Source organism: Phalaenopsis equestris, unplaced genomic scaffold, assembly GCF_001263595.1.
Source record: "Phalaenopsis equestris unplaced genomic scaffold, ASM126359v1 Scaffold000002, whole genome shotgun sequence".
Classification (NCBI taxonomy): domain Eukaryota; kingdom Viridiplantae; phylum Streptophyta; class Magnoliopsida; order Asparagales; family Orchidaceae; genus Phalaenopsis; species Phalaenopsis equestris.
The window spans coordinates 613,358-629,592 of NW_018164444.1; the positions used below are offsets into that span (position 1 = coordinate 613,358).

General features: G+C 35.6%; 1 protein-coding gene across 1 annotated transcript; it reads left to right on the forward strand.

Annotated features, from left to right (window-relative positions):
• The first annotated feature begins 2,877 nt into the window (after positions 1 to 2,877).
• On the forward strand, positions 2,878 to 10,842 carry LOC110031939 (probable inositol transporter 2). The gene is made up of 6 exons (XM_020735392.1): positions 2,878 to 3,130; positions 3,219 to 3,289; positions 4,886 to 5,221; positions 6,086 to 6,193; positions 6,751 to 7,347; positions 10,166 to 10,842. Exons 1-6 carry the CDS (start codon positions 2,998 to 3,000, stop codon positions 10,664 to 10,666), a joined length of 1,746 nt encoding a protein of 581 aa, XP_020591051.1. The 5' UTR covers positions 2,878 to 2,997; the 3' UTR covers positions 10,667 to 10,842.
• Positions 10,843 to 16,235: the final 5,393 nt, after the last annotated feature.

Below are 16,235 nucleotides of genomic sequence, written 5' to 3' on the forward strand. Positions count from 1 at the left end.
AAGATATATATATATATATATATATATATATATATATCCACAACCCTTAGTGAAATTACAAAAATACTCTTGGGGGCGTTGCCCCCGCACCCCTAACCCACTTAATGAAACTCCCCCAATTGGACAAACGCTCACTCTTTCTACTTCGCTTGCTCGTTCTACTTCACTTACTCGTTCTGCTCCTCCGTTCCCACATCTGTCTCATATCTGATGTATGAGTTATACCTAACAATATGAAATGTGTTTATGTCAACAACTCAATGTTGTTTCAATATAAAAGTGAAATAAAGGATTGGGGTATTAAAAGGCCAGTTGATGAGTTTCAATATGATAAGTGGAATAAATGTGGACATGGGAGAAATAGAAATGTTCTTTGACAAACCAATAATAAGCACATATGTGGAAGTTTCATAATTAAAATTTGATCAAAATAACTCAAATGAAGCAAAGAATAACACTTTAACATTTAACGACATTAAAAATAGCTGAACTAAGAAAAAATATCTTTTTGAATGTACATGTGGTCGGTCGTGTGCATCGCACCATGTTGTTAGACGCATGACGAGATGTGATCCACATCATCATCTGCATGTGCGGATGAAAAAAATAATATTTTCTCCATCTCAAGAGTGAGAGAGAGATAGTTTCCCTTGTATTATATAATATGAACATCATCATCTACATGCACAAATGAAGAAAGTAATATTTTCTCCAACTCGAGAGTGAGAAAGAGATAGTTTGAGCTAAATGTTCATATTATATAAGAGAAAGATGTTGTGGTACATTTATAAAATAGAATGATGACGACGAAATGAAAAAATAGGGTTGAGGCAAGATTTAAAAATTATTGTTTATATTAATACATCATTTGAATCATATTTAAAAATTTTTATACAATTTTCTTAATTAATAATTTTAATTGATTATAAATCTTTATAGCCTTGTAGTCAATTAATTTTTTTTAAAATACTACTTTTATATATATATATACTTGATGAGTAGTATTTTGAGCTAGAACGAGCCGAACACGAATGAACACATCTTTGTTCGTGTTCGGCTCGTTAACTTATCGAACGAAATTAACGAGCCGAAAACGAGCTTCTTAATTATCTTATTTCCATTATGTTGGACTCAATAAAAAAATAAATCAAGAGTTTCATTGTGATTCAAATACTATAAGATTTTACATCATGTATCCATTCATTTGGAGTAATACATGGAATTTTTTTTTTTAGAAATTAAATAAATTCATTCAAATATTTAAAAAAATAAATGAGACATTTTCCTCCCTATTTTAAATATTCATAATATAAAAAAAATAATAGTTTTTTAAAATAGAGTTGCATGCAGGGCCCATTCACTATTACAATTTCTCTCACCATCATATCTTTTATCTAGCAAATTAGCATTTTCATGCATACCGCCCAATTCATATGTATTTACATATCAATCAACTACCTTTACCTTTTACACTTTCTTCGCTTTTAAAGAGCGTAATATTTATTTTCATGCATAAAAATGCTTATACATATATATAATCGGCTCGGTGAGATGAAACAAATGATATATCAAAATTAGTCTAATCTGAGTCTAACAAGCTCATTTTGAAGTCATCAAACTACTCTTAAAAATTTTCCGGATATATTTTGAAGGTCAAACGAATGTCTAATCGAGTGTCTCGATAAGATCCGACTCGATGAGATGAAGCAAATGATATATCAAAATTAGTCTAATCCGAGTCTAACAAGCTTATTTTGAAGTCATCAAACCACTCTTAAGAGTTTTCCGGATATATTTTGAAGGTCAAACGAATGTCTAATCGAGTGTCTCGATAAGATAAATCCAACGAGGCTAAGATTGTTCGATTTTGACATTGTTAATACACTCAAATAGTCAAATGTCCTTTAAACATTGTCTGATCGAACGAAACTCTCAGGACCATTTGATCAAAGTGGCGCATGTTTCTACATTAATTGCACATAGAACACTATAAATAAAACATTATCCATTTCATAAGAGGGAGGAGAGCTTGAAGCTTGAAGAAGAGCTTGAAGTTTTAAGGAGTTGAAGTTCGGCATGACTCCATCCATCGTCAACTTCAGCCGACCGCTGTTGATCTCCACCGATCGCCATCGACCGCCGTCCACTTATGAACAACGACATTAAAATTTGTAAGACTTTATAACATTTTCTCACGTGTGAGTCAAAGAATTTTTGTAATTATCAATTTATAGTGAATTTTTACAATCGGATCATACCCCGTTGTTTTTTTTATGGATTTTTCACGTAAAAACTCATGGTGTCACTACTCACAGTTTTTTTTTTATCTGAGCGTGTGTTGAATTCTCGCAACGCTAAGACGATAATCCATTACTCAATATATTGATGTTAGATACATAAATGTAAATCTTTATAAGACAAAAAATAATCGGAATACAAACATAAAATTCTAAATCGTCTACCTAATGGAATATCAAAATCTCTAAAATCTGACAAAATATTTAAAAATAAAATGTCTATAATCATAATAATATATAATATGTATTTTTCCTGACATAACACTTTACCTGTTAATGAAAAGGTGAATTTGACTATTAAAAAAAAAAGTTGATAATGAGTATTAATTTTTATAAAATTTTTGTAATTATGAAAATTTAGGGGGTTAGTTCTATAAATATAAAAATTTTATGTGCTGTATATGTAAAAACCCAGTCAATGTGCAATCATTTGAGAAACCCAACTATCCGTGTTCAAATTAAAAAGCTCCTCCGTACTCCATAGTTCCCTCCGCGCTCTCTCTCTCTCTCTCTCTCTCTCTCTCTCTCTAGTTCCCTCCGCGCTCCTTCTCTCTCTCTCTCTCTCTCTCTCTCTCTCTCTCTCTCTCTCTCTCTACACAGGAGGAACAGGGCAATAGCTCCAGAGAGCCGAGAATTGAAATCCAATCTGCGCTCTTCAATTTCTCAACTCAGATATTAGTTTGTACAAAGAGGAAGAATCATGGAAGGAGGCATACCCGATTCAGGTCCTTCAGCTTTCAGAGAGTGTTTCTCCCTCGCCTGGAAGAACCCTTACGTTCTCAGACTGGCCTTCTCTGCTGGGATCGGCGGACTTCTCTTCGGCTACGATACAGGTCGGTTTCCCCTTTTTAAATTTCACATCTATCGTCATTTCCTTAAGTTTATTTACTGATTGAGTTTTCGATGATTATTTATTTGCAGGGGTGATCTCCGGAGCATTGCTTTATATCAGAGATGATTTTTCGGAAGTCGACAGGAAGACATGGCTGCAGGTAATGAATATTGGAGACTTGTGTTCTTTGAATTTCTGTTTGTGTTATTCAATTTTAATTTCTTATTAAAACGTTTTTAAGACCTAGCTTTGCAGAAATAAGCTGATTGAGCAGTGAAAAGGGCTTTTTTATCGAAGCTCAAATTCATATGATTATTACCTGATTTCTGAAAAATTTTCATTTTAGAAAACTTTTGAAGTTTCAAAACCACCGAGATTGAATATATATATGGATAATTACATACAAACCAACTGAAACATTAATATTCACAAATTAAGCACCTATGTGATTTTTTTTTGAACTGCTGAACAAATGTATTTACGCGTGCCACGATCAAACTATTGAGAATTTGATAAAAATGGAAAATATGGGTAGGTTTTTTATCATGAATTTTGATATTTGAGTGGGACTTTGAATAATGGATGAAAGAGGGCGCTTGATGATTGATTTGTATATCACAAGTTTCGGGTGGTCTGTGTCTAATTGCCCATTATTTAAAAGAAAATATTACGTGCGGCTGGTCGTATGTCCGTATGTCAGTTTGAATGCGACCATGCTACGATTAATTGCACGATGGCCCATTCGGACCGTCGTCAGAATGTGCGTTTGTCGCACTTAATATTTGCTTTTTTTTAATTTATAAATATTGATCATGAAATATGCTAAATTTGTTTTGAGATGTGTGCAATACCTTATTTATAAATTAAAACTTATGTCATAAATAAAGTTAGTCAATAGATTAATGTTGGACTAATAATTGTAATGGGCTCTTACAATTGAGCTTCGATTGAATTAATGGAAATTTTGTGGTTTCGATGGTTCTTAGGTAATTAGTACAATATTATTAGGTGTTAGTGAGTCATTAGCGAGTCATTACATGATTTTTGTAAACAATTTATCTTTGTATTTTCTACATCATCGCTATCAGACGGTGTTTGGCTGCACCTAGTACTTAAGTTAATAGGATTTAGTAAATATGATAAATCTAGATTTATGAAATCCATATGCTTTAAATCCATAATAATGTTTGGTATAGTTAATATTAAATTTACTTAAATCTATTTAATCTGTTAGGTGTCCTATTTCAGGATTAAATTTTTTTGTGCACTAGTTCCGTTAAATTCATCTAAAAATCTGATTTTATAAATTCGAAGTGACATAAAAAAATTGACGGAGGGAAAGAAATTTGGATTTAGCAAATCTTTAGATAAATTTCATATTTTTTCATGTTTGGGTGAATTTATATTAAAATCGCACGCAAATCCTATTAATCCTACACTAACAAACATCCCCTTAGGGTTGCAACAATATATTAATTAAAAATTTGATCAGAATATTCAGACTCCTTATTTTCTGCCTAATTTATCTTGCCCATCAAATAAAAGCAAGAGTTTGAATCTTCTCAAACAACAAATTGTTCAATGTTGATGCCTTCAATTTACTCGGCACATAATTTTTTTATATTTATCACAGTAAAATGTTTGAATAGCAATATGAAACTTTGATATTGCTCCAAGTTTAAAATTCACCCTTCATTCTTCTAAAAAAATGATATTTTAGCTTACCTTGAATTCAAAATTCTCTTTTTGATCGCAGGAGAGTATAGTAAGCACTGCAATTGCAGGTGCAATCATAGGTGCAGCAATAGGTGGATGGGTAAATGATCAATTTGGAAGGAGAATTTCCCTCTTAGTTGCTGATTTCCTCTTCTTCATTGGAGCAGTCATCATGGCTGCTGCCAACGGCCCCATGCTTCTCATTGTAGGTCGTGTTTTTGTTGGTCTCGGTGTCGGAATGGCATCGATGACTTCTCCGCTTTATATATCAGAAGTTTCGCCTGCGAAAATCCGAGGAGCTCTTGTCAGCACCAATGGCTTCCTTATTACAGGAGGCCAGTTTCTATCCTACCTCATTAACTTGGCCTTTACAAAGGTGAGAATGATAAAACAACAAGAAACATAATCATAGTATTGCATTCTACTGAGTAAAGTGTCATAATAGTTTCTTGACTATTTACATTTGATCATTTTAGTCCAGAATCTATAAAAGAATCAATAAAAGTGATAAATTAGTTCTCATACTCTTTTAATATTGGCTGAAATAGTTCTCATGAAGGACTATTTTAACCCTTATTAAAAGAGTATGAGAACTAAATTTGCACTTTTAGAGACTATGTGGCTAAGGTGGACACCTACAAAGAGTCAGATGATCATTTTAACACTTTCCTCGCATTCTACTAGAGTAGACATACAAAATGGTCCTTAGATTTCTTAAGTGCTTTAATTTTATCCCAAATTTTTGAAGTGTTAAATTTAGTTTGTCAAATCTCTAAAATTTGACAAAATTGGTTCTGCCATCAACTTTGTCATAATAGAAATTGGTGGAATTTTAGGGTCAATCTCACTACTTAATATTAACTCAAAAGTTGACCCTGTAAAGTTATAAAAAGTTATCATAGAAAAACTCCCTCAACTAATTTAATTCAAAAATAAATAATAAATAAAGTTGATGGTAGGACCAAATTGATTGAAATTTAGTCAGGCAAGAGACAAATTGAACAACTTGAAAAAGTCTGGGATTAAAAAAAAACACTTTAAAAGTATAGGGACTATTTTAATAAATTACTCCGTTTTATTACTTAGGGTTTGTTTGGTTTGTTAAGAAGCAAATGCAATGAAAAGCAAAATTCTGTTTGGTTAAATTTATGAAAATGAATCATGATGCATCAATTTTATTTTGAAACAAACATAAAAATGTTACTTTTTAAACCTTGTAACACTAATTTTACTTTATTAGGCGCCAGGTACTTGGAGATGGATGCTTGGAATTGCTGGAGTACCAGCATTGCTGCAATTCATTTTAATGGCATATCTGCCGGAGTCTCCTCGTTGGCTTTACAGAAAGGTTCCTAATAACTAGATAGATTATAACAATCATATATGACAAATTGTAGTGCATTCTCTTTTGGTTCATTTGAGTAATTTATCAATAGAGGTGTACACGAGCTGAGCCTGAGTGACATCAAATGTTGTTCGGTCCCGTTTGTTAATTAATTAATCATGCCCAAATTTTTATTTGTGTTTGAGACTCACTAACTTGATGAGCTGAATATGAGCTATTTTCAAATATGTAGTTTACTAAATTTTACTCTCTCTCTCTCTCTCTCTCACACACACACAATTCAAGCATAATCACATCACATACACAGATATTCAAGCATAACCAAGCTATTGTTCAGCCAAACACAAATGCTTTGCTCGTAATTCGTTATATTCAAGCATAATCAAGCTATTATTTAACCAAACACAATTGTTTTGTTCGTGTTTCATTCATGAAATATACCAGCTTCCAAAAACCAGTTGAATTCAAGCTAATTATTAAGCCTGACACAGTCAAACATGAACCAAAAGCATTTTCGACGGCCCTACTTATAAAGATTGTTTATTTTCCATGAATTACAGGGAAAGGAGGAAGCAGCCACAACCATTCTTCACAAAATTTACCCAGCCAATGAAGCCGAAAATGAAATTCAAGAACTTAAGGAATCTGTTGAAGCTGAGATCAGGGAACAAGGCTCATCGGAGAAGATAAACATCCTAAAACTCATTAAAACGAAGACAGTTAGACGTGGACTCATCGCTGGTATTGGGCTTCAGGTATTCCAACAGTTTGTGGGAATAAACACAGTCATGTATTACAGCCCAACAATAGTTCAGTTGGCTGGATTTGCCTCAAATCAGATAGCGCTGGCGCTCTCACTTATAACATCTGGATTGAATGCTTTGGGGTCTATTGTCAGTATCTATTTCATAGATAGAACAGGAAGGAAGAAACTTCTCATTATTAGTTTGTGCGGAGTTATTCTTTCTCTTGGAGTTCTTTCGGCAGTTTTTCATCAAACTTCTACACATTCACCAGTTGTCGGTAAGGTGGAGACAGGACATTTTGGTAATTCTACCTGCCCAGCTTTTCAGTCTGTTTCAGCTACTTGGGATTGCATGAAGTGCTTGAAAGCTTCATCTCCTTCTTGTGGGTTTTGCGCCTCTTCCATCAACAAGGTAATAATCTGCCATAAGTACTTAAAACCTATGCTAAACTTTTTATTTTGGTTATAGTTTTGATGATTTTGATGGTGGGGCATTTACATACATACCACCCAAATCCTATGTATTTACATATGTAGCACCTAAAGTTTACCTTTTACTTTATATCATTAAAATCTTTTAGATCACATAAAAAATACTACCATTTTAACTTTTAAAAGGTGAAATACATCTTTTCATGAATAGATGGTATCAATTTAAAAAATGAAGTTTAGGTGCTAGATGTGTAAATACATAAGAATTGAGTGGTATGTATGTAAATTTTCCTTTGATGATTTGCATCAGCTACTTTTTATGAGTTTTGGGCAGTATTTTTTTGCTAAAGAAATTTAAAATGGTTTCAAAATATTATTTCAGGGTGTAGTTTCTTATTAAATTCAAAGTTTTGAAGAATTTCTTAATATACGAATTGATGGCTGATAGGATTCTCCGTAAAAATTAGGGCAGAAGAAATATCTTTTTACAAGGGACATCAAATACTCAAGATAAATAAAAGATGAGCACCTACAATGTGAGAAGCGGGCAATCACTCCCAATTCCTACAATTCGAGAGTCAGAAAATCTCTCCAAATCACTAACCCCTAAGATTCAAGCCTCAATCTCACGCATAACTCTAACCCTAAACATATTAGCCCTATTTATACTAAACAAAAATTAAATATAAAAGGCTAACTTGCCTTGGGTGCACAAAAGATATAAATACCCTCAGGCTTGACACCAATATAATAACACTCCCCTCCCAAAAAACACTTTATTCTTATGGTGCAAAAAAGTGGCGTCCCTCCTCCACCACAACTGTTTTTGTTTCATCATCCACCGTCTCTTCGTCACACACTATGAGAGCATGTAATGTTTGATCCTTACAACGGTGTCTTGAGGCAAACTTCTCATCTCACCGAAAACACAACCCTTTGTCTCGCTTCTCCCGAATCTATGTATCTGTAAGGTGTTTGATGGTTACTCCCAGTTGTGCCCATGAAGCTTGTCTTGTGAAACCTTTCTCTGGACTTCTACTGTTTGAACTTTTGGTATCGTTGTGGTTGTAGCAATTCAATATGATGTTTTTCCCGCGCTACTCATTATTATCTTCAACCAACTGTGCTAATTCCATAGTTTCTCCTAACTATTCTGATCTCAACAAGCGAAGTAATGCTCGAATCTTCAACCCTTTCATGAAGTTGTCTTCTAACACTTCTTCTGATATTCCCCTCAAACGACCAAATAACACCCCAAATTTCTTCTTATACTTCATGACGAATCTTTTCTGGACCAAAGCAAAAAAAAAAAAAAAAAGACTATGTAAATCCCCTTCCCCTAACACTTCTTCTGATATTCCCCTCAAACGACCAAATAACACCCCAAATTTCTTCTTATACTTCATGACGAATCTTTTTGCGACAAAAGAAAAAAAAAAAAAAAAATGCTTATGTAAATCCCCTTCCCTTGTGGTTCTAAAGCACCCCACCAATCAGTCCTTTTATTCTTCTCATGTTTGGATTGGTTGACATGTTCTCTCCATTGATACCATGGAAGATGCGTTACTTCCAAACACAAAGCCACCGCCATCATATTTCTTCATCCACCAGCCGTAACACTGTCATTGTCGGTCCCAAGTCCCGGATGCGAAAAGTGGAGGGTTGTTAGGTAGTTGAAAACCATATAAATTTTTTGTTGAAAAATCATGACATGAATCATTTAAATCATTGTGTAAATGTTAAGACATCCTCTGAAAGCGAGGTGCTATATGATCAAAATACAGTGAAAAATATACAAGTGGCACTACACCGACATTCGGGTGTAATATCAAATAAACAAGAAACTAATATAAATGATGTGGACAAAGATAATTGTCCATGAAACTAATATTAGGATAAAATTTTAAAATATAGGTACTCTCACATATAAATTAATGAAATTAGTAGATAGTATGACTCATAGGAAAATTAATATCTTATGTATTTAAGAAACCATAAATTAATGAAATTAGTAGATAGTATGGCTCATAGGAAAATTAACATCTTATGTATTTAAGAAACTAATGCCGCTTTTGTTTCTGCTTCTTCGTTGGCTTTTAAAACCTGCAGCTTTTGTTTCTGCTTCTTCGTTGGCTTTTAAAACCGTGTTCGTCTAAGGCGTGTTTTATTCAAGCAATCGGTCATTGGTTTTTAAAACCGCGGCGCACTTTAAGGCTTCCAAGTAACCGAATTGCTTCATTCGTGTCCGCGTTCTTATGTCTGAAATACCCAGACGCATTTGGAATAAATGGAGTAGGAATGCTCTATAGCTGATTATAGTGGTCCTAGTTGCAGAGTTTGTCATAAATGGTGTGTAGAATATACTCACATACTGTACAGCTAACCTATGCTAATTTAGGATTGTTTGAATTAGAACACGCTTCGGATTGGTTTCATGCAGAACTCCTTTCAACTCATGGTTCCAATGTTTCACTTAAAATATATAAATAAATAAAATAAGAAGGTTCCAGTGGTTTACCTTTTTTTTTAATTATTATAGGGCATCTACATACATATCAACCAATTCTAATGTACTTGCATGTCTAACACCTAAACTTCATTTTTTTTACATTTGTACCACACAAATCTTCATTCCAAATGAAAATACTAATATTTTAACTTTTAAATTGTGAAATACATCTTCTCACGTGTAGATAAGGTGGCACATATATAAAAATCGAAGTTTAGGTGTTAGGTATGTAAATACATAAGAATTAGCCGGTATATATGTAAAACTTACTTTTCTTTTTTTGTTGCAGCTTTATCCAGGAGCATGCCTGGAATCAAATGATGATGTGAAGCATGAATGCCATAAAGAAGGAAGGCTATGGTACACCAAAGGTTGCCCAAGCAAATTTGGCTGGATTGCAGTGGTTGGCTTAGCTCTTTACATAATTTTCTTCTCTCCAGGAATGGGTACTGTCCCATGGATAGTAAATTCTGAAATTTATCCTCTAAGATTTAGGGGAATATGTGGTGGAATTGCTGCTACAGCTAACTGGATCTCTAACCTTATTGTGGCTCAGTCATTTTTAACTCTTACACAGGCAATAGGAACATCTATGACTTTTATGATTTTTGGGATTATATCCGTTGTTGCTTTATTTTTCGTGCTGATTTGTGTGCCGGAGACGAAGGGTCTGCCGATCGAGGAGGTCGAAAACATGTTGGATAACAGAGATTTAAAGTTCAAGTTTTGGAGAAAAAGGTCTGTTAAGGCTAAACTTCTTGATGATTTGAAAAAGAGTTCTGATGTCTGATGTACCGTTTATAGTTGATTTTGAAGTTTGTACTCTATTATTATATCTAAGGGGTTTAGAAAGCTTTGTTGGTGTTCGGCTCGATCATTGGCATGAGTTCGATTGATTTTTATAAGTTTGCATATATGAGTTTAACACAAGCAAGACCTTATTTTATTGTTATCCTTATGTATAAAAAAGGGAAATTTACATATGTAACATATAATACTTATGCATTTACATGTCTCATGCCCAAACTTTCATATTTATATCTATAGCACCTTAATGCTTTAAACCCATGCATGAAAATATGTATTTTGATGTGGGTTGTTGATACAAACCCAAAATGTGAACGTGGGCAAGCGAAGGGGACACGATAGGCAGAGCAAAATTGTGTCTGTCGTGAAGCAGGTTCAGGATTCAACTCTAGCAGTCTTCTGATCTGGGAGCAGTTGCAATGAGATTTCTTGTTCTTTTTGGCTATCACAAATTCACTGGATCCATATTTCTTATTTATTTATTTCTAGTCACATTATTTCTAATAGGAGCGTAACGTGGGCAAGCGAAGGGAACACGATCTCCAGAGCAAAATTGTGTCTGGCGTGAAGCAAGTTCAGGATTCGACCCGAGCAATATTCTGATCTGGGAGCAGTTGCAATGGGATTTCTCTCTCTTTTTTGCTATCACAAATTCGGTGGACCCATATTTCTTTTTATTTATTTCTAGTTAGATTATTTCTATTAGGAGCCTATTAATGTATTGTATTTTTGTTGTTTTGGAGACTTTTGTTTGTTTTTAAGTTTTTGGAGATTATAGTCTTTGGTTTCTATCGTAAGGAGTGTTGTATTATTTTTCTTTTGGAAGTGGCGTGTTTGTATTTTGCTTAGGATTAGGGGGTGAACCTCATCATTGTCCATACTTGATGTTTTGTCACCTGCCTTGTTGTTTTCAGTAGGGACGCCCGTCAAACAGCTCAAATTTGTTGTCCAACACTAGATTTCATTATTTAGCCCCCTCAAAATGCTATTGATCCCACACATTTCATTCCTTTGTTATTCCCCAACCACCTAAACCCTAAATCCACTTCCCAAACACCTTCTAGTAGCCCTAAAGCGATATCATCAATTTAGAGCCAATCAAACTCTAAACTTTATGAATGTCTTTCTTGTTCTAAATTAAAATTAAAAAAAAAAGTTATTCCTGTCATACCTAAACAATTCCTACCGCAACTTCTAACCCTAACACTAAAATTTCAAAATCAGATCTTCCTACATCTGTAAAAAAAATTAGTTTGTCTTGCACCCTAATTATAATACGAATGACATGCCCAAATGAGCTTTTCATTATATATGATAGGTATTAATATTCATCCGCTAAGGTGTCCAACGGGTGAGTAGGTTACATGGCTTTCTTAAGGGTATAAAAGTCTTAAATCATCTCTGATCCATGTACAAGGCACTTCCTTATCGACAAACATTTGTAGTTTGTTTGCTCCTTGGGCGAGTCGCTTTCTAATGATGAATGGCATGGTCTATGTCTGATCGAGTTTTTGTAAGGCTTGGTTGTGTGTTGTTGGGTCAACCTTTTTTATAACCAAGTTCACTTATCTGGAAAAGTCTTTTCTTTTACGTGCACATCATAATATCACGTAGTTCTCCTTTTGATCTCATCATGCTTGAGGGTTGATTTGATACATTCTTCTTCTAATAAGTTGAGTGTGACCTCGACTTTTCTAGTCCCTTCTCTGAATGTGCATCTGAGCTATTTAATTTCATGTTATATTTCTTGAGAGTTTTGAAGGTTTCTTTTAAATTCTTTATATGTTACTCGGGTGTTTTACTTTTAAGGAGCATATCATCGACTTAGACTTCGATGTATTTTTTTTCTAATTCGTGAAGATAACATCCATCATTTTTTGATATGCGACGCCGGCGGCGTTCTATTATAACAAAAAACTCTCTAGTGATGAACACAATTTTTTTGAACATCTGTCTAGTGCATTTAATTTGGTGATACTCAAGGATGCTCATTATTTAATGGTCGGTCGTCACATCCAAAATTGCATTGATCTTGGGTAGAGGATATCTATACTTAAGGCAGGTTGTGTTGAGGCTGATGAACTCCACACACATCTGACATTTGTCATTCGCCTTCCAGACCATCACCACATTTACCACCCAGTTTAGTATTGGACCTCTTTGATATATTATGCTTCCAACAACTTCTACACCTCTCTGTTTCGTTATGCTAGTGTGATGGCTCCTCAGCCTCACCTTCTACTTGACAAGTCAACCGAGGGGTATATATTGAAGCGATGGCATGCTATGTTGGTGGAGACTCCCGACATCTTTTTGGCTGACCAAACAAAAACATCTTGGTACTCTCAAAGCATCAAGGTCGCTTCCTAGTTGGGCATCCAACAATAAGGGTTCCCGGTGCATGTTACAGACAACCCGTAGGTAGCAGGCGTGCGATTGCTCCAGATCCCTGCTGATGGCGATGATTTCTGTGTCACCAGAGAATTTCACTACCATGGGATGAGTCAAGATGACTGCCTTTTTAAATATTGAGTAGTGGTCGGCCAGAGATGTTATTTTATGTCACTGGCGAGTCGACCACGATGAAGTCCACCATGATATCAAACTCCACCCCCACACCCAAATGTGATGGGCAAAGTGAGAACATTCAGTGCTTCCTTCTTCTTCTTGGAGAAGCCATACAAAGGCTCAGATGTGGCTATCAAATGCTCGGTCTCAAGATTCATCTTGTTGAAAAAAGCTTTGAACGAGATGTTTGCCGACCTACCAGTGTAGATTAAGATGTTCTCAATTTGGAAGATGCTAATGAGGGGGGGGGGGGGGGGGGGGGGGGTAGGGGGGTGATGTCGATCACATCATTGTAAGGATTGCTCCTAGCAGATAAATCTTCATATCTAAATACGATAAGGGGATGGCACATGACCTGTTGTTGGGATAAGGTGGCCATGCATAACTTGTTGGAGCGAAGCCTTTTCAAGCGTCCTCGTCAGGAAGCTTCAATCATGTTTCCTTTGATGACTTTTGGGTTAACTCTCGTGATGTGTATGGTATGAGAGCATATTGACACATTATGGTCTCCTTCGATCAGGACCTTTCCTTATCCTTCAGTGACTGTCCTAGGCACAATGAACTCTTTCAATTTTTCGGCTATAATGAGTTATTTGATCATAGTTCGGAGGTATTGACATTCCTTTGTGTCATGCCCGTGGTCTCGGTGGTAAGGAAATACCTCTTCAGGTCTCAGGCATATTCTCCAGCTTTCATGGGGCGGGCTCCCAAAAGAAGTCTTTATTCTAGATGGCTTCCACCACATTTAACGTTCGGTTCAGAGAGCCCTTTTTTCGCCATCTAAACCCTCAAAATAATCAATTGGGGAATCTTATGAGTTGGAGGTTGCCTCTTTGAATAACGATCCACCTGGTGCTCTTGATTCTGCCCCCAACCCGCACTCGAGCATGCTGTATTTTTTGGTGCTTGCTTTTCTTGGTAAGGGTGAGAGTGATTTTCTTCATATCATGGCCACGTCAGTGGTCACAAGGGCTGTTTGGCTTCCACTTGCCCCTGCGAGAATTCCTCTTCAACATGGGGTGTTGTGGTGCGAGTTATACTCTTTAATTAATATATGATTGTTGGCAAGTTATTGCAACTCCGCCAACATCTTTGGATGTTGCAAACTCAACTCATAATAGCAGAGACCTTCTCCTTGCTCTTGTGTGAGGGTCACATGGGTGATTGTGGGCTCAGGGTTGGAAGTGGGTTATAAATGTGCACACAAACTGTGTCCTTGTCGTGGCAGTACTAATGAATGGGAGTTATTTTAGGGCTTTTTGTGTATCGCCGAACTACATTATAAACATTCTCTTGAATTCTACAAACGAGGTGATCGTACTAAGTAACAAGCTATTGAACCACTGAAGGGCAAATTTCTTTAGTGTCATGAAGAAGAGTTGACACTTTAGTGCATTTTTTTATCCTCACGATGCACACTACTAATTTAAAAGCGGAGTTATGATCATATGGGTTTGACTTTCCTTGGCAAGGTTCTTAGCTTGGGATTTTGAAGTGTTCATGTACCTCAAATTCATTGATCTATCGGGAAAAGGCATCCTCTAAAGAGTGGGTTACAAAGCATTCAAATGTCCTTAGTTGTCACAGACCTGGGGTACCGATCATGCCTAGGGTGCCGATCATGTGATATCGAGGCAATACATGTTGTTGCTCATGCTTAGAGTTGGCGACGAGGATCTTTCAGTGTCATCAACAAATCTTCTCTAAAATGCAGGAGCTACTGGCTGGGAAGGTGGAGCCATTCTTTGGGCAAACATTTCTCTGATCATCTTCAACACATGCTCCTTGAGTTGTTAAATTTGTTGGGTTACAAACTTTTCAGGTGCACTTCATATTGCATGTGGTTTCTCGGTGGCCTTCTTCTCCTTGTGTTACTCATCTTCTTGTTTGTGGCATGATTCATGCTTACTGCGCATTTGAATGATGTTGAACCCAGATTTTTCCTTAAATCACACCCAAGGAATAGAGAGTAAACTTAAGAGAGAGAGGGTGTGTGTGTGTTTTTGAGGAACGGGAAGAATTGTTGAGAGAAGAGAGAGAGAGAGAGAGAGAGAGAGAGAGAGAGAGAGAGAGAGAGAGAAAATGCTTGTATTGAAGGCCTTCTCTACATAATTGCTTTTTCTAGCCCCTTATTATATTTAATTTTCTCTATATTTAGAATGTCCAAGATCTTGATAAAATGATGCTTTCGGATCTATCCCGCCTCAGGTTCCAAGGCTCAGGCCTTTCATATTCCAAAAGTCAACTTTCAGTTGAATCGTTGGGATGCAGAGGAGGATGCATCCGAATTTGCATAATAGCCTTCCAATCATTTTTGATTTTCCATATTCAACTTTGGTTACCTATTGTTAGATGCTCTTTTTCCATAAATTTGGTTCCAAACAATTTGCTTTGATCACTCGGCTTCGTGCACTTGACATTAGTTACTCGACCTCGGGCATTTAACCTTGGTCACCCAACCATAGGCACTCAACCTTAGTCACTCGACATCAACCACTAAACTTTGTTTTGACTTCAAGCACTTAACCCTAGTCACTCGATCTTATCTTTTTTTCCTTTTTCAGGGCAATTTTCTGACGAGTGGTGAGCTCGAACCGTTGAATTCACAATAACATGGACTTTTCGATTAATAACAACATGAATATTTACTTTATGACTATAAATAAGTTTTAGGAGTTTCGAGTTTACGATTTAGTGTTAGGGATTGTGTTTTAATATTTAGCTGGTTCATGTCTTTTATGCTTAAACTCTTGGGGTAGGATTTATGCTTTATTATTTTTATGCTTTAGGGTTTATGACAAATGTTTAAGCGTTTAGGGTTTTCACGTACAAGGCTTAGGCCATTAGGCTTAGGGTTTAAAGGTTCGAGGTTTAAGATTTTTAGAGTCTAGGTCTAGGTTGTAGGGTTTAATGTTTTTTAATTTTGTGATTTTATATAGATTTAAAATTTTGGCTTTAGGGTTTAATTTTAGGCTTAAGATTTA